This window comes from Anolis sagrei, chromosome 6 (genome assembly GCF_037176765.1).
Source record: "Anolis sagrei isolate rAnoSag1 chromosome 6, rAnoSag1.mat, whole genome shotgun sequence".
Lineage (NCBI taxonomy): Eukaryota > Metazoa > Chordata > Lepidosauria > Squamata > Dactyloidae > Anolis > Anolis sagrei.
Window position 1 is genome coordinate 107754544 of NC_090026.1, and position 25684 is coordinate 107780227.

General features: G+C 37.0%; 1 protein-coding gene across 5 annotated transcripts in view; it reads left to right on the top strand.

Annotated features, from left to right (window-relative positions):
• Positions 1-25684, top strand: part of MLLT10 (MLLT10 histone lysine methyltransferase DOT1L cofactor) — a 124793-nt gene that overhangs the window by 27054 nt on the left and 72055 nt on the right. For 2 of the 5 annotated variants that reach the window (XM_060782379.2, XM_060782377.2), the window contains exons 4-7: positions 3775-3884; positions 13489-13592; positions 14347-14440; positions 20568-20663. In XM_060782379.2, the coding sequence (XP_060638362.2) occupies positions 3775-3884; positions 13489-13592; positions 14347-14440; positions 20568-20663 (404 nt within the window). The remainder of the gene's footprint in view (positions 1-3774; positions 3885-13488; positions 13593-14346; positions 14441-20567; positions 20664-25684) is intronic. The other 3 variants (XM_060782378.2, XM_060782380.2, XM_060782381.2) reach the window with 2 other exon arrangements.

Genomic DNA, 25684 nt, shown 5'->3' on the forward strand with positions numbered 1-25684 from the left:
CTGAGCTCAATATGATGCTGAAATACATCTCTAGAGGACTTTGACAGAAAAGTAAAAGGGGAGAAAGCATCTGTTAAGAAAACAGGAAGAAAAGGGTTAGGAATGTATAATTTAGTGTGTGTTTGCACTCGTATATGTATGTGTACAAGCAGTCCCCCAGTTACAGATATCCGACTTACATAGATAAGAATGAGCGGGATGGGTGAGACAACAGGAAATAAGAGAAAATCTATCCCTCAAAATGGAAATTCAATCCACTGAAGCTTTATCACCAATCTATGTTTCCACAACAAGCCAAATTTTTCAACATCCAATTATCACAGGGACAGAAAGTGAGGTGAAATCTACTGAACATGGGCACAGACAGCAAAACTAATGCCACAGGGGTGTTAACCCTTCCCTATACTATTCTACATACACTCACTCACACACATGCACACACATATGGCAGGAGTTATATTTTTAAAAATGTATCTGTTCCAACCTACATACAAATTCAACTTAAGAACAAATCTACATAACCTTTTTTGTCTATAATTTGGGGACTGCCTGTATATGCCTTCAAGTTACCTGTTGACTTATTGTTGACACTATGAATTTCATATGGTTTTCATAGGCAAGGGCTATTCAGAGGTGGTTTTCCCAGTTCTTTCTTCTGAAATATAGCCCACAGCACTTGGTATTCATTTGTGTTCTCATAGTTGGGTTGTGCTAAATACCTTATTTTTCTGCTTAGCGTTCCTTGCCTGTAGAAGTGTGAGCATTAGTTGGTTTTCTTTGGCCATGTTTTTGTGCATTTCATCTGGTAAAACTTGGGTAGTTTTGTATGGTCATTCCTGATTTATAATAACCCAAATATATGATGTATAGCTTATGAGGTACTGTAGGTAATCAACTCCATCCCTTTGCATTTTATTTATTTATTTATTTCCTATATTTATACCATGCCCTTCTCCCCTGAAAGGGGACTCAGGGCGGCCTAACAAAAGCATCATACAATGCTAGCATTTTGTCCTGATCAAAATCATAGTATACTAGCTGTGCCCTGCCACGCGTTGCTGTGGCCTATAGTAAAACTTATCAAAGTTGAGGTAGATATCTGGACTATTATGAAAGAGAGGTCCCTACTTATTCCTTCCCCCTTTTCCTCCCCCTTTCTCTCCTTTCTTCCTTCTCTACCTCTTTCTTTCTTTCCTTCTTTCACTACTTGGTTTCATCCTTCTCTCTTTCCTTCATTCCCTCCCCCTTTCTTCCTTTGCCTTTCTTCCCTCCCTGTTTGCTTCCTTCTTTCACTTTTTATTTCCTTTTATTTCACCACCATCATAACAATAACAATAATGCAATGCATTGCCTCCGGGACCTGACACCTCTCCCATTCCCCCTAAAAGGATCTCATAGGAACAATAGCATAATAATAATAATAGAAATAACAACCTTTACCCGCCACGTGTTGCTGTGGCCAATCTTCCCTCTTTCTCTCCTTCTTTCCCTCCCTCCTTCCTTCCTTCCTTCCCATCTTTCCTTCTCCTCTTCTTTCTCTATCTCTTTCCTTCCTTCCCCCTTTTTCTTTCTCTTCTGCTGTCTCTCTTTTCTTTCCTTCCATCTTTCCTTTTCTTTCCTTTTCTTCTTCCTCTAACTTTCCTTCCTTCCCCCTTTTTCTTTACCTCCCTTTCTCTTTCTTCCTTCTTTCCTTCCTTCCTGTCTTTCCTAGATTTTGACAGGGCGGGAAGGGGCGGGGTGGGGTTTGGAGGTGGCATGAAGTAAAAGGAGGTAAGATTGGGGCAGGGGAGTGATGGAACGTGGGGTTGCGTGTGTGTGTGCGGCAGCGGGGGGAGTGATGGAGCGTGGGGTTGCGTGTGTGTGTGCGGCGCCGGGGGGAGTGGGGTTGCGTGTGTGTGCGGCGGTGGGGGGAGTGATGGAGCGTGGGGTTGCGTGTGTGTGTGTGGCGGCGGGGGAAGTGGGGTTGCGTGTGTGTATGCGGCGGCGGGGGGAGTGATGGAGCGTGGGGTTGCATGTGTGTGTGCGGCAGGGTGTGTGTGTGTGCGGGAAGCGGCGCGGCGGGGCTTGGAGTGGGCATGGTTTCCGCAGAGGGAACGTTGGCCGGAAGGCCATGTGCGCGCGCCAGGGAACTTGCGGCTGGGCGCCAATGCGCATGCTCAGTTGTTTTGCCGTTTTGTGAGTGTGTTGTGTTGTTTTTCATTTTGAGTAGATATGTTTGTACCTTGTGGGTTGTGTTATGGGCATGGGAATTTTGGTTAAGTTTCGTTGGGTTTTTTTTTGAGTTTTGTTGTTTTGCCGTTTTGTGAGTGTGTTGTTGTGTTGTTTTTCATTTTGAGTAGATATGTTTGTACCTTGTGGGTTGTGTTATGGGCACGGGGATTTTGGTTAAGTTTCGTTGGGGGATTTTTGAGTTTTGTTGTTTTGCCATTTTGTGAGTGTGTTGTTGTGTTGTTTTTCATTTTGAGTAGATATGTTTGTAATTTGTGGGTTGTGTTATGGGCATGGGAATTTTGGTTAAGTTTCGTTGGGGGTTTTTTGAGTTTTGTTTCCTCGATGGATGCCCCTAACAAATTTATATATATAAGATTCCATAAGCTGGAATTCTGCTCACTTCCTTTGATAGGTGATAATATGCTGTTCTGTATGCTCTTGAGTGGTCCAGTGGGGTTGGGATTGAGATCTATTTTTGTGAAAAGCTGCAATCATCATGTTGGGAAATTAGTGTATCAAACGGCTTGAGAAATCTCAGTATAAAGCTATCAAGAACAGAATATGGGCAGCTCTTGAATAGCAAAGTACTTTTTCAAGTTGAGCTCTTTATAAAGTGAAGAAGTAGCAGACATGATTAAATTGTTTTCTTGTGCAAGCATATGGGAACTGCAGAGAACCTGACATAAGACAGCCCCCATGGGTTAAGAATCCATGGAAATCAAAAGAAAAAAGTTCAGAAAAATATTCTAAGTATTTTCCAGAACTATTGAAAGAGGACATATGTGTGTATGCCAGCTTATGTATACACACACATATGTGCATTTGTTGTATGCAAAAACACATACATAGAAAGTTTGCTTTGTACCTGCATATTAGTTTGGGCCATCTGTGAGGAAAATATAAAATGTAGTATTATATTGACATGCAAGCCACATAAAGTAAAATTAATTATTTCTTTGGAAAGATCTGCATGAACAGAGGCTCTCATAATTAAATGGGCTATATGTTTTATTAATGTGACAGAATCGGCACCTGTTTATGTATATCTTAACCTACTGATTTTAGTGGGAAATTAGAAAGATGTATGAACTCACAGGATTGATTTGCAAAACCATCATTTAATTTATCAATTGTTTGCATATTGAAATTGCAGAATTTTGAGTGTACAGTACAACTCCTGTATCCACAGAACTGGTATCCACAGTTTAATTTATCCACAAAATATTTACTTTGTAGGCATTTTGTAGGTTTCCCAGCATGATTCAGTGGTGTCTTTGGGCCGGAAATCTTTCATTTCAATAAGGTTCACTATTATTCATGGTTTCATGGATCCATGCAAAGTCTGGGAATGTATTCCCTGCAGATACAAGGGTTGTACTGTACATGGCAGTTTTATCCTGCCTTTGCATGCTATAATGTGCTATGGATTGTATTAATTCCAACATTATTTTTAAAAAATGAAATCACATGTAAGTCTTATGGAAATGTCTTTAATATAGTTGGAATTATTCTGTTTGCATTGTCACAAAGCATTAAGAATAAAATGCAATTAACTTTTTATAGGTTGGGCTCATGTGGTTTGTGCTCTGTACATTCCCGAGGTGCAGTTTGCAAATGTTTCTACAATGGAACCTATCGTGTTGCAGTCTGTCCCTCATGATCGTTATAATAAGGTATAATTATGTTATGTTATTTTCTTTCTGTAAATTTATTATTTGACAACTATAAATATTTCAAATTTATTTTTAAAGGGAAAACACAGTAGTTTGCCATGTGAAAAAAATCAGTTTGTTTTTAGTTTATTTCTTTAATATTTTACATGAAAGTAAACTATTAAAATGTTCTGTAATAATGCTTTATTAAAATTCAAAGAATGAAGTAATAGTCATCTAACATTTTATTGTGGTTAAACTGTTTCCTGGGTAACTAATACTGTACTATAGCATTTTCTATTTTATCAGTAATCACTGTATTTAGCATAGAGAACTATTGATACTTTTTATATAAGGACATAAAGACCTTTATTAAATGCCTGACAGTAGAATTGGATCTCAATTTCTTGCCTTTACCGTTTTCCATATTTCTTCTTATGCATGTGTGTGTGTATATGCCTTCAAGTCATCGATTGGCTTATGTCGACCCCATACATTTCATTGGGTTTTCTTAGACTGCGATTGCTCAGAGATTACTAGATCCTTCATCTGGAATATAGGTTATAGCATCTGGTAAAAATTGGTGATGTGCCATCCAAGTATTAACCAATGCTAATCCTCCTTAGACTCCAAGGTCAGATGAGATCTGATGTCTTTAGGACATTTAGACCCATTGAACATCATATGTACACTTTGGCAGGGAAAACTACAATGCCTATGATTCCATATCACTAAGCCATAACACATAAAGTGGTGTCAAATTGCATTAATTCTACAGTGTAGCTGCATCGTGTGATCCATCTCTGTGTATGGTTTCAGTCTGTGGTTCAGCTTAGACTGATAGGGAGATCAAATACATGGATAAACATTGTAAAATCCCTGTTGGGTGTGGACTGATATGTCTTCCCTCTCTCATCACTTTCCATCAAAGTGATATTTGATCACACGTGTTTTACATGAATCTGGTTCCACTGAACATCTCTAACAGACATAATTTCTATTGATTTCCCCAAAATTTACTGTTTAGCTTTGTTTCAGTCTCTCTATTGTCTCAACTTTCAGTGACTTCTATTTTACATTTTACTGTGCCCCATGTTTAAATAAAACATGTTTGGTCCTTCTCCTGTCCATCATCTTTTTTCTGTTCAAGTGGAAAACACAAGACAGAGGTCGAAAGGGCGAACAGGGCATAGTTACAGCCTATGATGGATGGGGTTACACTCCCTCTGAAGGTACAGGTTTTCAGCTTAGGAGTGATCCTGGACTGACTCATTGCTGAACCTGGAAACCCAGGTTTCGGCAGTGGCCAGGAGAGCTTTCTCACAATTAAAACGTGTGTGCCAGTTGTGCCCATACCTTGGGAAGTCTGAATTGGCCACGGTGACCCATGCTCTTGTTACATCGAGAATAGATTACTGAAACGTGCTCTACTTGTGGTTGCCTTTGAAGACTGTTTGGAAGCTTCAAGTAGTCCAATGGGCGGCAGTCAGATTTCTCACTGGAGCGGCATACAGGGAGCACACAACCCCCTTTTTATGGCAGTTCCACTAGCTGCCAGTCCGTTACTGAGCACAATTAAAAGTGCTGGCTTTCGCCTATAAAGTTCCAAATAGTTCCGGCCCAGCTAAACTGTCCGAACGTATCTCCTCGTATGAACCATCACAGAGGTTAAGATCTTCAGGCTCTGTTCTGCTCTCGGTCCCACTCTGTTTCAAGTGCAGGTTACGGGGACGAGAGACAAGGCCTTCTCAGTGGTGGCTCCTTGACTCTGGAATTCCCTCCCCAGCGACATTAGATCAGCACCATCCCTCCTGACCTTTAGAAGGAGAACAAAGTTGTGGGTGTGAGAGTAAGCCTTTGGCTAGTAAAATAACACAGTTCAAAGAATAATAAAGGAACATGTGCAATAACAATCAAAATGGCTATGAAGTACTTTTTTTGGATTATGTGATTTTAATATTTTTACTAGGATGATTTTAATGCTTTGTCTTAATGTTTAATTTTTAATGTCTTATGTTAAATGGTTTTAATGATTTTAAGTCAAAGTTATGTAGTAATAGTTATTATGATTTCTTTGTGTTACTGTATGTTGGCATGCAATTTTGCCATTAATACGTTGTAAAGCACCTTGAGTCCCCCCAGGGGTGAGAAAGATGGTATATAGATACAGCAAATAAATAAATAAATAAATTTGATTTTTTTTAATTCTCACAAAGAAATCGTCTTGTAGTTAGGTATGTCACACTTTGCCATGTCAGTGCTATTTTATATAGTCACCTTAATCCAGTGACTAGCATGGAACCAGGATTCATTGTTCTGAGTTGATTAGAAATAGTGTGCATCTCACATACATTGTCAGCTTTGACAACACTGATCACTTGTTTAGAGTAGAGATTTGAGGGCCGGCCAGCCTGCCAGCTTGTCTGCCTGTTCTTTTCTACTCTGCCTTATGTAGGTAACTAGTTTTGTAAACGTTGATGGTGCTGTTAGATTAGCCAGTGAGCTTTAATACTTCTAGAAGCTTCCTAGCAGCTCAGTCCAGAGATGTGTAAAAGCAGTAGCCGAATGTATATCTGTTTGAGTTTTCAGTGGTTCTGCTCAAGCAGACCTAGATAGTCAGCTACTGCTAGTGCACATCTCTAGATTGGGCTGCTAAGAATATTCTAGAAATATTAAAGATGCATATGTATTAGATAACTTTTTCTAATAGAACTGCTGCTTTGTATGTAATCCAAATTAGAGGATATATGTATTTTATTTATTTATTTATTTATTTGGTAGTTTTGTATACCGGTCTTCTCACCTCCATTCGAGGGACTCGGGCCGGTTTACTTCATTTGTACCCCGCCCTTCTCACCCCGAAGGGGACTCAAGGCGGTCTTACAACAGGCAGCAATTTTATGCTAAACACATATAAATCCATAAAATAAACAATTAAAATTAAAACCAAACAGTTAAAATATCAATGATTAAAACATCAATCAAAATCATGGCATCCAAATCATATACAACTAATGGCCAGAAAACAAGATGTGTGGCATGCCACAGGGACTCTGTGCATATTTGTTGTTTATATTGAAATGCTGCTAATATGTAGAAAAGCATGCCTCACCTGTTTCTTTGATGAGCATCCTTATCCTGGCATTCCTATAAGGCAATTCCTATAAGGGTGAATAACTCGGGACTATGTCTGTTCTTGTTTTTAATGTATTTTAAAGTTAATTGTATGTTTTAATATACTTCTGTAAACCGCTCCGAGTCAAATTGGGAGTAGCGGTATACAAGTCAAATAAATAAATAATAATTATACCAACTGCTTAACACCAAAAAACAATAGACTTCTTAACTTATTTTCCAGGCCTGAATATTGGTTTTACATACCCCTTTCTAGCAGATGTACTAGAAGGTTAAATGTAAAATACTGGCAAAAAGCAATTTGAATTTTCTATAGAAAAACACTCCCTGCTAATGTCAGATATAATTCATTAACTGTACTATACTGTTGCTTTTATAATTAGAGTTGCTATCAATACAGTTAAACACAGCTGATATTAAGGCAGGTTAGGAAAGAGCAGATATAATTCATTCTGGTGAGGAAAGCCCTATTACTAGAGTGGATTTTGCAAGACCTTGAGAGATGTTTCACATACAACACTACACCATAGTTGAGCCCTGTTGGAACAAGCTTTCAGGCTAGTGAGCTTCCCTTTTCCTCAGGGTTCAACTATGATTAATTAATTAGTGAGAACTCATCTGCTAGCCCCGACACATAATGTCCTGCTGTCCACTGTGCCCTTTGGGCATAGCCTCAGCCAAAGGGCTTTAAGACCCACAGGTTCTGGGAACAGGACAACTTATGTTCCACCTGATGAAGCTACTGCTGTGTTGCAGGGTGGTTTCTGCTGGACCTGCTAGTTAAGGGAGCTGCTCCTAGGTGTAGGAATATGCATGCTCAATGTTGCCATTGAACAAGGAGTATGGGGCAGCACAAATAAGGAGAGAAGACAGCACTGTGTTGCACACGGTGGGACATGTTGAAATGCAACCCTATATTGTGGGAAACCTATTTCAGAACTGTTTATGTATGTCTGGAGATTACATGATGATAATAAAATTGTTCTTTCTCCTGTGTAAAAATACTCGTGTGTTTTTCTTTATTAAAGGCATCAACATTATCAGATTGGAGAGGACATTATGAATTAATTGTATTAATGATCTATTGCTCCTTCTTGTTTCATAGTGGGAGAGCCCTGGTAGAATTACAAATTGTGTCCATTAGGTAATCTTAAAAAACAAAACAAAACAAAACCCCAGACCATTCAGAAATCCTTTGACATCTCACCTTGAGATCAGACTTCTAAACTTCACTGGGAAGTGGTTTCAGTCCTGCCTCACCCATGTCTGGGCCATCTTGCTCACAACTTAATAGATCAAGAGTTTGTGTTGGGCTAAGAAATTCCCATGATTCTGGAGAAATGTTAAAGTCCCCGAGATCTAGCTGCTTGTTCTACAATATTACTGCTAGCTGCTTGTTCTACAATATTACATAAAAAGACAGTTCATTCAGGGAAGGTGCTGGGTGAAAGCATCCCTAACCCCTCTGTGTGGTGCAACACAACCTACAGATTCTCAAAGCATGCCCCAGAGCAGAGAGGTCTTATCTAGAAAAGGAGATCATATGAATGACATTATTATCTCTTCCCTGCTTCTCTGACTTGATGTGATATCAAATTTACTGGTGGCTCCCATGGTCTTATTAAGTTCACTCGTGCATGATCAAATCACAAATAAGGATGAGTGGTACCATTTGGCTATGGAGGTCTTGATTATAGAATAACCAGGCACCGGACAGGAGGGAAAAGCCTGCAAATACCTCATGTGTCTTGTCTTGGTATTATAAAGTTTCACCCATCCCAGCTACAATCACAGTTGGAAGTTGATTATGCTCTCCTTCTGACACAATCACTTAAGCATACTCTAGAATGGTGTGGCTGGCCATTCTTGGTCTGAGGGACTTTTTGCTGATATTTGGAGAAAGAATTGGAAAACATTTAACAGGGCAAAATGGAGTACGGTATGTCCTTTTGGAGTGCAACAGCATTTGATACTGGAGATGGGCGATATTAATTGGCAAGTGTCCCAGACCTTCACTTTGCCTACAGTGGTTCAGCTGCAGATGTTTTAAATGAAAACATCCTTCTCAGGAGATTAAGGTGGAGTTGTTAGCTTTTAAAAGCCATGCCCTTTTACTGACAAGTTTAGATACTTTTAAAAGATCCACAGTAGCACAATGGGTTAAGCTCTTGTGCCGGCTAAACTGCTGACCTGAAGGTCGCCAGTTTGAATACACGAGATGAGGTGAACTCCCGTGCGGGGACATGAGAGAAGCCTCCCACAGGATGGTAACACATCCAGGTGTCCCTTGGGCAATCTCTTTGCCGATGGCCAATTCTCTCACATCAGAAAAATTGCCTGTTTCATTTGGGACATTTTTTTTCCAGATGAATGCAATGCTTTACAACTAGTCAGTCAAGTAAACATTGGAGCCGTCCAATATAGGCTAAAAACATCATTAACGTTTATTTCCAGGAAAGACAGTTTGGAGTTGTGATTGACAGCTGGGTGAAAATCAGCCTACTGTTCACTGGTACTATGGGAAAGGCAAAACCACAGGAATATTAAAAAAGGGATTGGAAATAGCGTAGCCACTATTTAATGCTGTTGTGGAAATCAGTGGCATATCTATATTTTGAAAACCAGTTATAATTGTAAATGTCCCATTGTAAACGTATGTTGTAGAGCTACCTAATATTCACTCCTGATCTCAAGAGGTTGGGGCCCTTTTGGTTGTGTTGTCATGAAAGATAACAAAGATATAAAGAAAAAGCATGAGCATAACTTTGTTGAGAGTCAGAATCAAAGCAGCAACCATAAGTAACATACATAGAAAACTTCACTTGTGAGATTGTGGGTGAAGAAAGAAGAGACAGAAAAACAAGCAGATTTGACTTGATGGTAGAAAAGAAAGCTAGATAAGGCAAGCTATATTATTGTGGCACAGCAGTGACAAGTTTGCTAAGTCCACAGGTTTACATATTCTGGTACTTTTAAGGTGAGGTGGAGATGGCCATCACATGGCCTGCATGCAATCCCCCCCCCCCCAAAGACACCTTTGGGATCCCTGAAAATTAACAGCAGAATACTAAAAACTATTACAAGCAGGAAATGTTTTCTTTGAATGTGTTTTTGTGGTTAGCTGTTGAAATTTATTAGCAAATGAGGAAAATCCAATTTAAACAGCCATTTCATGTTGTTTATTGTCTTTTCCAGTTTATTACCAAAATTTGGTGTGGTGATTCCCAGATGCTTGTGTCACAAGGTCCTGAGGTAGTATTTAAGAGATCCCTGAAGGGTAAAATTGGCCCTTGATCTGCTGAAGTTTGTCCATCATTTAAGAGTTCGTTAGAAAGAAAATTATTGCTGAGTGCAATATTTTTCATCAGTCTGGTGGAAAAGCTAATGAAACATTGTTTAATTATTAAAGCATGGAGAGGAACCTATGACATGCCATGTGTTAGGTTACAACTCCCACAGTACTCGAACAACTGATAATGCTGAGTTTGCTTGATAGAAATTTTTCTTAAATAACATGTATAAGACTGTATACTCTCTCATATATGTATATTAGTGTTACAGACAGTCTCCTTTTGAGTTGACATAGAAGTCAGATCTAGGGTGGATTGCTCAAGAGATGGAAATGGAACCCGAATTTCTTAAATAGTTTTGTGTCTAATAGTCACTGTAAAATGTAAAAGATTGGCACTCCTTAGCTTGATATATTTCAAGTAGGGTCCCTCTGCAAAAACATTAAATTGCAATTGGCAAGCACTTTAGTTTCACTTTCAGGCTGTCAAAGAACAGACAGTGCAGGTATACCCGAGTTAAGGAAGCAGATGTGTTCCTGGATATTACGAATTTACCAGAAACTTAAGTACCAGAGGCAGAAATAACATGGAAAGAATAGTTCTATTTGTATGTACCTCAATACAATGTTTAGGGCATGGTTTCTAATTATGTTTTCATTTGTTTGCACTATATTTTAGACATGCCATGGGTATTGTGTAAATATGATATTGATTTTTACAGTTTGTTTGCATATGCTTGGTATTTCTATTCTGTGACCAAAATAAATAGATTGATTGATGGAAAGAATAGGGATAGGTTCATATACCATTGATGGATCATATGATAAAAGAAGGAGCAAATAGATGGGTATGATTGGAATAATGAAAGTTTAGTATAATGTAAAATCGAAAAACCATCTCTGAGTAATCTTTGCAAAAGAAAATCCTATGAAATTCATAGGGGTAGCCATACAGGCTAATTAAAGACACATGCACACACACATATAGTGTAATATAGCAGTGAGAATTTTGCAGTCCTTCAGATGTTGGACTGAAACTGAAAGCATTCCTCATTGTTAATTATTTTCCCCCTTTATGTGAATTTTTGAGATTTAAATCAGAGCAATTGTGAATTGACATGGATTTTAACCATTTGTAGATATAAATTTGCTAATACATTGAAGGTTTGCATATTCATTGTGCCTAATGTAATTGGGGTAACTAACAGATTCAATATTGCCTATTGTAGTTGAGAATAACCAACAGAGTTTGGTTTAAATACTAACAGGTTTTATTGGACACAAGCTTTGTTCATATAGCACATTTTGTCAAACAAATAAATCATTTTTTACTCAATAACATGAAATTTTTGTTTTATGCAGGGTGTAAGTATGGGGCAATTGTGGCTTGTGGGCTGTATGCAGTCCTGAGCACCTTGGCAGTCCCTCTGAATTCCTCAATGCTATTTATCCCGTTTTTGATTATTTTTCCTCCCAAAGCCACTCAAAATGCATTAAAATTACTGCCACATACAGAGGTTTGGCTTCCTCCCAAAACCCATCTTTTTTTCAACCAAAGGTCAGGTGATTTATGGGAACCGGAAATGATTCCAGTTGTGGTGCAGTATGTGGCATGTGTGTGTGTGAGAGGGAGGGAGGGAGAATATCTCTCTCTACATCGCCCCATTGCCTACTCTGGTATGGAGTGTTATCTCAGCTGGCACATTACAATTTGTTAAACAAGACAATTAGTTGTTTTTAGTTTTGTAGGTCATACAAGTCCTCATGATTGTTCACCTGTATGTATGGGGTAAGATAAGGCAGATTGAGTATGACTCTGTAATAGTTTTTGTGTATTCTCTTAGGATCTATGGCAGGGGTCCACAAACTTTTCAAACAGAGGGCCAGGTCACAGTCCCTCAAACTGTTGGCGGGCCGGATTATAATTCGAAAAAAAAACATGAATGAATTCCTATACACACTGCAAATATCTTATTTGTAGTGCAAAAAACATTTAAAAACAATACAATAATTAAAATCAAGAACAATTTTAACAAATATAATATTATTAGTATTTCGATGGACAGTGTGGGCCTGCTTTTGGCTGATGAGATAGGATTGTTGTTGTTGTTGTTGTGTGCTTCCAAATAGTTTCATACTTAGGTCGACTCAGAGAGAGGGCCAGGTAAATGACCTTGGAGGACCGCATCTGGCCCCCGGGCCTTAGTTTGAGGACCCCTGACCTATGGTATAGTGACTATGCTATATACCACCACTCAAAGTGATGGTTCTTAGACCAGTGCTAGCACCTGGTAAGTTTTCATGAAATAAATGAATGATTTTAGGCAATGGTAACAGATATGGTCCTGGTCCTTAGAATATTGTGGGGGAAATGACACCAGATCAGTTATAGATAGCCTGAGAAGTACTGCTGTAGTCTATGCCAGAGGCAAAAGAGTGATTGAGACAATATTATTTATCTAGAATATATTCAGAGAAATACTGTCTTAGATTTATGTACAAAAGTTTTTATGGAATGGTATTAAACGTTAACTTTACATATTTTGAACTTGACTTGCCTGTGCTTCTTCATTAAAATAAATATGTTATATGTTATTGAGCCATTAGAGCTCTTTGGTATTACCCCATCATTAAATTTAATTACAATTACTAGTTAATGTTAATTATACATAATCTGAAGAAATGTAAAATATGTCATATTTTGCATTTAAAAATTATTCTAGTGCATTTCTTAGTTACTACTTATTATGGTCAGTGTCACATGTTGCTTATCATGCAGTAACATTTCCATATGATATTACTTTCCTCAACCATAATAGGAGCCTCAATAATTTCATTCTAATAATACATTGCTTAGGAGGACTCCTTGCTAGAATGAACATTTCTTAGATAGTATGATTTTGGTGACGAGACCCAATATATGAAGATAAAATAGGATATAATGCAATATGTCATATGAGCAATGAAGATAGTGAATCATGTTGGACATTCTACAGAACATACAGCCTGAGACTGATTGAGAATAATGCAGTGGAAATGGCATGTAGTTTAAATTTATATGTTTGAGAACATATCCACTTGTGTCAAATTTTGCCAGAATTTGAGTTTTGCTGTGTTTCTATAAAGGAAATTTATTGTTAATTTTCAATTGTAGTTCACTTAAGAGAATGCATTTTAACTCTGTCTTATTTCCCCCAACAGACATGTTATATATGTGATGAACAAGGCAGAGAAAGTAAAGCAGCCACTGGTGCTTGCATGACTTGTAATAAGCATGGGTGTCGTCAAGCTTTCCACGTAACATGGTATGTATGTATGTATGTATGTATTTACTTTATTTGTATATTGCCTTTCTCAGCCCGCAGGCGACTCAAGTCCAATCTTTTTTTGACCTACCAAGCTTAGACAATAGTTCTCAATAATTTGTGGCATTCTTAAAATATTCATAGCCCTCCATATCTACGGTAGTTTGGTTCCAGGATCCTCCATGGATGCAAAATTCATGGATGCTCAGATCCTATTATATACAATGGTGTAGTAAAATGGCATCCCTTATATAAACTATCATAATCATTTGGATTTTTTGTTTTGTTTTGGGGTAAAAAATTTTGACCTGTAGTTTTGAATATATGGATAAGGAGGGCCAATTTTATTTTATCAGTTTACTAGGGCTATTTGAACAACTTTTGGTGTTAGACTATCAGAAGGGTTTGATTTCCCCCCCCCCCCCCCCCCCAAATACTGGCCACTAGGTAATTTTCAGTTATTTTAAGATGTTTTATTGCTTAGGGTATAAAAACTGTACCTTGATACTCAGCTGAAGTTTGCACGCTACTTTGGATAGTAATCATGGGACCTTCCAAATAGTGCTGAGCTGCAACTTTTAACATTCTTCACCATGAACAATACTGACTGGTGATTGCACTCCAAAAACATTTGAAGAGCTGCACAGTTGTCAGCACTGTGTTACATAAATAATAGTATGTTTTAGAAATGTTCTTAACTAGTTATATGTGCTATCTTTAGTAAACAGCTCTGTCCTACTTTTTGCCCCCACAGTGCACAGTTTGCAGGACTTCTTTGTGAAGAAGAAGGTAATGGTGCAGATAATGTCCAGTATTGTGGTTACTGTAAATACCATTTCAGTAAGCTGGTAAGAATTTGTTGAATTCAGTGTTTCAAATAATGCATTTTAATAACAACATGTAAACTTGACATTGGGGTATTACTGACAAAATTTTAGTCTTACTTTTTTTCAGTGGGAGTAAATATTCAAATGTAAATATTTTTGAATTGATTGTTTCAAATACCGCATTTTATAAAATTGCACATTGGTTTACTAAGCACTGCTTATATTATACACTGGTTAACAATCAATCTTGTGGATTTTTGAAATATGGGGACAAATATCCTGTGTGTGTTTCGTGAATTACAGTATTCCAAAATTATCTCTATATCTGTTGGGAGACTAGCTCTGCGAAGCATAAGCTCTCCAATAAATCTCTGATGTACCTTACAGATAATTTCCTCTTTTAAAAAGTGGAGGAAAGTACAAGGGGATCAGTAATTGTGAACTTTATCCTAATCAATAGGGAATTATAGTGCTTGGTACTTTTGGGCAGAATGGCCATATACTGTTAGAATTCATGATTGTAGGACATGGTAAAGAAGAGTATAATTAACATAAACCTTGAATTTAGGAAAGCTGATTTTATCAAGCTCGGGGAAATACTGGATAGATTCCCTAGGCTACAGATGCTAAAGGAAAAAGAGACCTAGGTTTCATGAAGTAGGAACTGTTAAAACCACACTCATAAGTGATTCCAAGGAAGAAGAAAAATGGGAAAAATCTGAAGAAGCCAATGTGAATGCACAGTGATCTCAAGGAAGAAGTGAAAGGGAAAAAAGAGCATATGTAAAGAATGGGATGAAGGACAAATCTTGTAGCCAAGCTTTCAGAAATAGTGTTATCAAAAAGTAAAGGTGAGACTGGCTAGGCAAACATGAGGCAACAAAAAGAACACCCCCTTCCCCAATGTTTGAAATAAGAAAGTTTTTTTTTGTCATGTCAGGAGCGACTTGAGAAACTGCAAGTCACTTCTGGTGTGAGAGAATTGGCCGTCTGCAAGGACATTGCCCAGGGGGCGCTCCGATGAATTGATGTTTTTGTCATCCTTGTGGGAGGCTTCTCTCATGTCCCCGCATGAGGAGCTGGAGCTGATAGAGGGAGCTCATCCGCCTCTCCCCGGATTCGAACCTGTGACCTGTCGGTCTTCAGTCCTGCCAGCACAGGGGTTTAACCCACTGCGCTACCGGGGGCTCCAATAAGAAAGTGATGAAGAATCAAAATGTGAAGGATTTCTGAAACTGAAAAGCGAAATTAGCATTTGCAAGGCAGACTGAGTTCCCCTTTTTATGAAGTACGGCTTATCTATTTGCTGAAAAGTCCACTGGAAACTTGACATTTCACATTGTTGCTAAATGTCTAAAACCACCACAAGGTAGAACTCAGAAACACTTTACTGTTGCCAAATATTTTCTGACATCCACATTCAGTAACAGTAACCCATATGGGGTCGCAAACTACAGTTTTAAAAGCCTTGTCTTAGAGTGGTGTTTGAAATAAGAAAACTTCTTTCTCTGGAAGTTTTCAATAAGAGCCTGGACAATTACTCTCTGGAGATAGTCTATAGTGGGAGATCTTGAACTGAGCAAAAGGTTGGACCTGATGGCCTATAGGGCTCCTTCTACGATTTTCCTGGTTTATACCATACTGAATTTAATTTTCCTGATAACGGAGGTCAGATTCTGGCATTCCAGCCCCATAGGGTTTTTCAGATTGCTATGCCAGCTATACTTTGGTAGTTCCCCAGCTTTGGTATATCTTTCCTATTCTTTTAGATTGAAAAGTTTCTCCTAAGTCTTAGCACCTGGCTTTAGGAGATTTAATATGCTTCATTGGTTCCACAATTTTGTGTTCCTGTCCACCATTGGAATAGATTCAACTAGTGGTTTGAAACTGAAATTTACATTCTGGCTTAGAAATTCCTTCAGATGATGTAGAAGTCCTATAAAATCCTCCAAAGTGTTCAAATTACAAAATGTATCAATATGACATACATTTGTCTATACTTTTGCTGTGTACTATATAAAGAGAGTATAAGTTTCCTGTACCCCAGAATTTCAAGATTCAACTCATCTCCTTTCCTCCCAAAAGTAGTTAGTTCCTCTAGGAAGTTCATGAGCAGGATATGATGGTAGTAGTTAAGCTTCTTGATTTTGGACCCCATTGTCAAATAAATATATACTGCTTGGAACATAAAAAAAACCCTTCTAATTATCATGGGCTAATAGCGCTATTGTTTTTCTTCCTGCTTTAGTTGTTTTTATTTAATCAAATTATATGGCTTTCTCATGAAGTTTTTTTTTTTTGCTTTCTTTATTTACATTTGGGAGCATGTTACCATATTGTTTCTCTTGTCCTCCTCCCATTTTAAAAAGATGTACAGTTAGTCTTGCTTCCTATAACATTCGTAACCTTAACTGTGTTGACATCCTTTTCGATGTATTTGGATTTTCCTCATCTGTGGTATGCCTCTTATATTGCTTGCTGTTGAAAAGTTTTACAATAATTTCAAAACTTTTTGAAGGGATTTTACTCCCGGAACTGTGCATATTTAAGTTTCTTTTAACTAATAAATATCCCAGTTTGGTTCCTGGATTTTTTTTCAGAATTAAATATTATTCTATTAGAATTTCTGGTTAGATTTTCATAACCAATATGTTTAGTGAGTATGTTTGCACTGTATTCGTTGCTTCTGAGCAGATGAACATTGCTTACCTCTTATATCATATTGTTTCCACATTAAAGGATGAAATGAAATGATGTATTTCTTTGAGTTCAATGACCAATTCAGTCATATTTCTAAAAAACTTTCAAATTTTATTTTGCATGTTTCAATTTTGCAATGTTCAGTATGTTGCAATTGTAGTTACAATACAAAGAGATACGAATGAAACAAACTAATAGAATTAAGTTTTAGTCTTTGTGTGCTAAGGCGGTAATCATGCATCATATTATTTTCTTGGAATTTATACTCTTAATGATTTTCTTAAATATTTATATACATATACATGTACATATACACACACACATATGAGAGACAAGGTGTTCACTTCTTTGCTGTCCCCAGATCATTTCTAAAAATGACGTAGGAGAAAAACTTTAGGTGTGTTAGCATATATTATATTTTCCAGTCTAAGTTTACATTCCTCAGCTATTTTTATGTGAACTAGTGTGTTGTGTCTGCTTGGCTCTTCTGAGAACTAGTGAAGACAAAATAATTTCTCTGTTTTACTGATGTTGAATCTGTATTTTAATTTCATGGGGGTGGGGCTGCCTGCTCATCAGATTGGCATAACTAAATAGGTTCTCTTTGGTCCTGGTATTGGTAACATTCCAGATCTTGCTGTTCCATTTGTCAAAAACAACATGAAAAAGAAGTTCATTTTGTTACTACAGTATATTCTGAATAAACCGTAGTTTTTATAAATAAAATATTATAATTTTAAAAGAAATCAAGTTACATAGAATGCAGTTTATGTTCCTAAAATAACAAAGTGAAGTAGTAAAGAGTGGGGATGGTACCACAGTGGGAGATCTGCGATTGGATGCCAGATTGTTATCCCTGTTTAGTCCTTCTTCCTCTAGAATTCAGTTCTGTTCTAGCTTGATGGTCTCTTTGTTGCAATCCTTCCTGATTGGTGTTCCACTTGTTAGCCAGGATCTCCCCACTTCCTTTACTCTGCTTGATAGCTTCTTTCACTCACCTGAACTTCATCCCTTGCCCATAGGCATCTTGATATTGAGAGACTAGATTATAGTGTTTTGTTTTGTTTGCCTCTCTTTGTTGCATTAGTATTTTCTTTTAGCAAGAAAGTTGTAAATATTTCTGACAACTATAGCTAGGACCTTCTTTGCTCACAGATGAAGTAGCTGAATAGCTCTTGGGTTGCTCTGTTACTAGAATTTTTATAATGTTGCTTTAATTTTCATTAAAAAGATCCCTTTTATGTTTCCATTGGTATATTATTACCTGAAACTTGGTTTTTCCAAATGTCATTGTGTATTAGCTGACCTGCCTTGCCATATTATTTTAATTGAGTGTTTCAGTTATATCATGGATTTTTAATTATGGCTTGATTTATGCCTTCTGTTTCTCCTGTTATAGTTTTCTCTCTTGTACATTGCGTGCTTTTATAGCATTTTTGTCTGTTTCTTCATTTTTTAAATAGCAGAATGAATATATGCAGGAGCTTAACTGAACTTCATTTGTTTTGCCGAAGAAAATGTTTATTTCAGTAATTATGGGGGTGGGCGGGGGGCAAGGCTAGCATGGTTTATTCTTCATGTGCTTACTTTAAAAAGATTGCCAACCCCCTGAACAGCTATGTGTTGTTATGCTTCAGTACTATAGCAGAAGCATCATTGACAGTAATAATTTTATAAAAAAAATGTTTTTTATAAATCTCTGTGTTTATTATCATGAAGTGGCCCTTCCAGTCTGGATTTTGATATTGTATTTATGTCTCCATATACACACTTAAATGATCCTGCCCAATGAAGAGGTTTCAACTCCAACTCAGTTTGTCACATTTGTATATAAATATACTCAAGTAGAGCTCAAAATTTATAGAACACACCTAAACAGTGTATTTACTCCCACAATATTGTGCATGGGGCTTGTGTGTGTTCGGCTTTTATGCCTATGCAAATGTGGTATCAAATTGGAACTGTCGTACAGATGCTGGGTTGTACAAAAACATCACCCTATCCTTCTTGTCACACATATGGAGAATGGAGCACATCTCTATACCAGTGGTTCTCAACCTATGGGTCCCCAGATGTCTTGGCCTTCAATTCCCAGAAATCCCAACAGTTGGTAAACTGGCTGGGATTTTTGGGAGTTGTAGGCCAAAACACTTGGGGACCCACAGGTTTAGAACCACTCTAGTATATGCTTACTGGAGAATTTGATCTATTGGAGGAACCCTTTCTGTGTCCCGTCAGTTGGTGGAAATACATTGTGGAAGGACTAGGAGAGAGCTTTTTCTGCAGTGACACTCCAGTTGTGGAATTCCCTTCTCGTGGAGGCTTGTTTGGTGCCAGTTTTGGAATCATTATGGTGACACGTAAAACTTGGCTTGTTATTAAAGCCTTCAACTAAAACATGTTTTAACCAGGCAGCACATGTTTTATAGTTGTATTATTTAAGATTGTTTTAGCCAGTTTAAAATTGATTTTAATGTATGCTGTGCTGAGATCTTTGAGGAAAGAGTAGTAAATAATAAACAATAAATAAAATAGTATCTGCAAAATGTCTGCATATTACAATGGAATTATGAGGTTCTTGTGGGTTTTTTCGGGCTATATGGCCATGTTCTAGAGGAAAAATGCCTCTAGAACATGGCCATATAGCCCGAAAAAAACCCACAAGAACCCAGTGATTCCAGCCGTGAAAGCCTGCGACAATAAATGGAATTATGTTTCTATTTTACATATATAAAACAAAACCCTCACTAAAGTGATAAAAATATACATATTTGAAATCTTAATTTTATGGCTATGGACATCGCCCTTTTTCAGGCATAGAACGAATGTAATTTGAACTACTTTCTGCAGCACTTTGAAAGAACAAATAAACCATCTTCCTCTGTTGTATTGAAGCTTGTAGATTCTGCAGTTTGTTAAAAGCATTTTTTTATTTTAAGTACACTGTGGATAAATGCATGAAAAATGAATTGAATGAGAAGAAAGATCTTAGTTGTTTGGATTGTTGTTGATGGTTTGGTGTAAAGTACTAATATTTTAAGGTGTGAGTATATGGAAATGATCTCTTTATTGATATTACTACTGACTTTGATCTCTTATTCTTTATTTAAACTATCAGCTCCAAAGAGCAAACAATTAGAAAGAATATTTTAAAATGTTGTTTCTTTAAGCTGACCACTTCAGACATATAAGGTGGACAAATATTAGTCTACATATATTTATAAACATAGAAGTCTGACTTAATCAAATTTACCCATAGAATACACAGTATATACAGCAGATGTTCTGTATTTCCATGAACAAAGAATTCTGCTGAGATAATACATGTTTTGGTTTGCTCTCAGACTAATTTATTAATTTATGTTTTTAGTGATGAGGTGAGTGTTAGACTTAGTTTAGATAACTTCTATTTATATTCATTTCATGAATATATATTTTGTCTTTTTAGAAAAAGAGCAAACTGGGATCTAATAGGTCATGTGATCAAAGTTTAAGTGATTCTTCCTCTCACTCTCAGGATAAGCACCATGAGAAGGAGAAAAAAGTAAGTGGATATGTTAAGTAACACATCTGCTTTATCATATTAACATCTTCTGAATGTTTCATCAGTAATCATTAAATCTATGAAGATGTTTGGTTTTTGCGATGTAGGAAAGAGTTATATTAAAACTATATGCATGTTTATCCGAAGGTAACAGGACCTAGCAGAGAGCTTTCTCTTTTGTTTTTCTGCACTTCATTTCTCCAGTGTCTTCCTTGTTTCACACTCTGGAAAAAGTGGTCTTAGAACAGAGTTTCTTGCATGCAATCAATTTAATTCTAGTTGTAAAAATGTAGTCCTTTGACTATATAACTAGCATACTAGTTCCTGAAATATTAGTTGGTGTCATATCTTACTCCTCATTGCAGTCTTTCATGTACCCATTTCACTTCTCTGTTGAAGAAAGTCAGATTGTTGTTGGCTGATCTTTTGGTGGTATTAGCAGCCTTTCTTTACTCTAAATTACAAGGTTTCATTGTCATTCATATGGAAAATTGTACTCTTTCAATAAATTGTAAAAAATTAATAAAACACTAAACACTAATTTTATCCCTGTTGACTTATTCTTCTTATACTTTGATTTTAGATAGTTTAGGGAAGAAGGTTGATTCAGTGTTGGTAAGTGAATACTTGCACATTTTTGGCTCACAATACCAAATTTACAATTGCTTAAAGTATTTGTTTTCCATTGTGTAGAACTAAAACACCAGATCTGCAGAAAATAACTGAAACCTCCATAAGAGAAAAGGAGATTCTAGATGCTTTAAACTCACATTCAGTATCATTTTGTTTTGTGAAATATTTGTTTTCTTGGCTTTGGAGCGGGTTGGCTTTTCAAACTTAACTACATGGCAGTCTAGGCATTAATTTGATATAGAAGAATTTTCCTAGTGTTAAGCACCCTACTCCTATTTTGTTCTGCTCAGATATTTTAATTTAATTTTGAATTTATTTTTTTAAATTTAGCATTAACTAGATAACTTAGTAGTAGAAAACTGAGTAGTTTTATTGGACTTAAATTCAGCTATTGAAGAGTGGAAAACATTTTAAATGCAGGAGTGTAGAACTGTTTTGGGGAAAGGTGATGTGGGCCTCTCTTGCAGTTATCCATGAATTGGATGACCCTTACCTCCCTGGTCCAAGTGGCGGTATAGCTTTTCTCCTGGGGAAAGGAAACCCAGGGTTTCAAACATGATTTGAGAACAAGTACCTTTCTTTCTTTTCCTTCTACACTGTGAGGAAGCCAGACAGTGAATGAAGTGCTTGTAGTTGGTGCTTCCAAGAGCCCTAGCTGTTATGCACCTGGAACCTGGAAACTAGGAGCAAGGAAGGGAATGTCTGCAATGAGTTATTGGTATCTGGGGTGTTAGGGGCTCAGTTCCTCTATTCAGTCCGAGAGACATAGACCCTTGCAGGCTGAATTTCGATATCTGATGACTGGAGGCCTTTCTGATCCCAATTCAATCTATTGTGAAAAAGAATGAATCTTTATTAGATTTGTCTCAAGGTGATCTGTAATTAATAGTTACCATGTTTCTACAGACAGTCAGAATAACTTGAAGTCCTGTTAATGACAGTTGAACATGGTATCGTATTAGACAACAGATGTGAACCTGCAGATTTTAGTAGACAGCAGCTTCTATTACCACTTACCAGAGATTTTTCTGATTGAGACTAAAGGTGTTTTCAGTTAAAATTTAGAGGGCCACAGATTGCCTGAGCATGATATAAATAAAGGAAATGTATGTGGCTCAGTTTTCACTTCTTGAAAATATTTTAAGTATTCTGATAAGAATATTTCCAAGTTAACACTTTTGATTTGTTTGAAGATAACCACATGAAGTGAATTTTGCAATGTATGTATATAGTACATACTATTAAAATGGAATACAGTACACTGGAGCCCCTGGTGGTGCAGCGGGTTAAACTGCTGAACTGCCAACTTGCTGTCCAAAAGGTCGGAGGCTCGAATCCAGGGGTGGGGTGAGCTCCCAGTGTTAGCCCCAGCTTCTGCCAACTGAGCAGTTTGAACAATGACCTGCAACAAATGTGAGTAGATTGATAGGTATTGCTTTGGCGGGAAGGTAACAATACTCCATGCAATTATGTCAGCCCCATGACCTAGGAGATGTTTATGGACAACGCTGGCTCTTCAGTTTAGAAATTGAGATGAGCACCATCCCCAAAGTTGGACATGACTAGACTTAATGTCAAGGGGAAACCTTTACAGTACTTTTCAATTTTTTTCATTTATAAATGTAAGTCAAATATGCTATATTAGATCCCAGTACATTTCAATTCAGGGAAGATTTTTCAAATTCAAAACTTTCTGGAAAATGCATATCACTGTTCATTGCATCTTTCAGAAGGCTAGCCCTTCTGATTGAGACCTCTTGGAGCAGCATTCATTGTGCATAAAAGGTAGAATCAACACTTCATAAAGAAAATAATGGCCAAGGTGCAGAGAGAGGTATTCTAGTTACATGCTGACATGGCAGTTTTGTAACGATAGGCTAAATTCTCCCCAGAGAAGAATACTGACCTTAGTATGATGCTTTCCCTATGTTAGATTGTCTATTAAAATTGAAGTTAGGCCTTTATATGAAGTTTTTTATCTCAGGATATATATTAGGTGTATTGTTACTCTTCTGCTTCTCCAACCAGAAGCTCTGATGGAATGTTCTTGTGAATTTGTTGATGCAATTATTGACAAAATATAAATCATTAGTTTTCTTAAAGAAAATAGCACTGTTGAAACCATTATTTATGAGATTTAGACCAAAAATAATAACACTGGTTATATGTTTACTAGTGGCAAGTTTATTCTATACATGTGTTTTCTTACATAGCTGGAAGGAAACAATTTGTGAACAAGAGAGATGTGTTACAGAAGGCTAAAAACAAGGCTTTAGGGAGGAAAACTGAGTGGGAGAGACTAATGAGCACTGAGCATGCTCAGTGACTAGAGAACACAGAATTTCTGTTGTGGGCAGGAAAAACAGCCAAAGGGAGGGCAGAATAGAATGGGATTTAGGGAAAGTGTCTTGTTGAACAACACAATATCTCATGTTAACATTTTGATGTTCACTAAAATAGTGCTGATGATTATTTGCCTGTCAGATGTATTCTAAATAGTTCCTAAGTAGTCACACCCTTTCAACCCATTTTCTCTTTTAATTTATTTATTTATTTCGTATACTTCTACCCCGCCCTTCTCAACCCTCGAGGGGCGACTCAGGGCGGCTTACAAAAAGGCACATCTTAGTGCCCACACAAATACAGTAACATATAAAAACAGCAATTAAATGGTCAACAATTAAAACAATTAAAACAACAATATATCTCACAATCGATAGCCAATCTCAGACACAGCATTCGCTAACTCAGAGTCCATATGTAACAATCAGTAATATATCTATTAATCTATTAAATTCCTTCATGAAGAATTTGAGTAAGAATTTTTCCATAATTGTAAAGGTAAAGAGCGAATATGAGACATACATATAATGATTACAAGCTTGGGTAATGTTGCAGAAGGGGATCAGTTGGAAGCATTTAAGAAACTGACAGTTGTAGCCAGCATGCTTTTTTAGGTCATAATGGAAACTTGGGTGGAGAACTTCTTACTAACTTGCTCAACTAGAATCTCCTGCTCTTTAGAGCTACCAAACAACTTTCCAGTCCCTGATACTCACTACGTAATATAATCTGCACTGTGTAAAAGCAAGATGCCATGTGTGACCTAAATTAAACTGAATGGAAATTGGAGTCAATAAAATATTCTGAATTTCTCAAAATTATTTGTTGCACGTCATTGTTCATAAAATCCTTTGCTTTAAATAAAATGCAAAGGCTGCCAGTAAAATCAAGTTACCCAGTAGCAAATATTCTGTGGTTTAACTCTGCTTGTTAGTTTCAACATGGTTAGTTTCAACTTTTTAGTTTCAACTAAATCAGTGAAACTGATTTTAAGTGTTGATCTAACAAATTTCTATTCATTCACAGGTTCTGCTCTGACTGGGACTAGCAATCAAATTTAGGTATTATACATTTTAGCAGCATTTAAAAGCAATGCAATAGTTCCTAATAAAACTTATGATTCCCTACTGGAGTTCACAGTGCCAAGAAGCTGACAACCTAGCTCATAAAAATGTAATGTGTCCTGAACATGATGAGAAATGGAACTCCTCTTTATTTTTCCATCTTCAGAATGGGCATTATATTTGGTGTCTTTCTTGTATATTAGGGTTCCCCTTGTTGTACAGTATGAACTGTGTACTCACAAAACTGATATATGTGGTTTCACTTTTCTGTGGTTTCACTTGTTCATTCATTTGCTTATGCCCTCCTTTACAAGCTATGCTCTTTGTCATTTGTCGCTGTCATCTGCAGTTTCCAATATGTTCATTCTGGAATGTATCCCTCATGCATAGGAGGGTTGTACTGTACTTACTATAGTGAGTGAAGAGTGACTATTTATGATGTCTTCTTACCTCTCTTTCATCTTTTTGTTTGTAAATGTAGATTGTTGTATAAATTATTGTTCTTTGTGGGTTGACAATGAACTTCCTGGAAGTGAAACATATTTGAATTGGGCTCACCTTCTGTCTGTATTACTCCTATTTCTGCCCGAGTAGTAATTGTTCAAGAGAAATGTATCTTTCCAAATAATCTCCATCCTAGTATTGATAATTTTCCAGAATAGTCAATAGTAGTTTGAAATTAATTGTTTGTGTTTTGTTGGTCAGGAGCAAAATAGATACAAATTTTAGTTAAGATTATATATCTTGAGAAGCAATGTTATCATTGTTAGATAGATTCTTCAGAGTATCTGTACTTTTTGAGTTTCCTGCATGTGCATCAGTGATAGAATCTCCTCTTCTTTTGAAGAAGATGCAAAAATTGGATAACTAGTGTATTCAGTTTAGGAAGTAGTTCACTTCTCTATAGTGACATGCAAACCTTCTATTGCTTAGATTCTAGGGATGAGTGATGCCACCAAATTTCTTTTACTGTTGAAGATT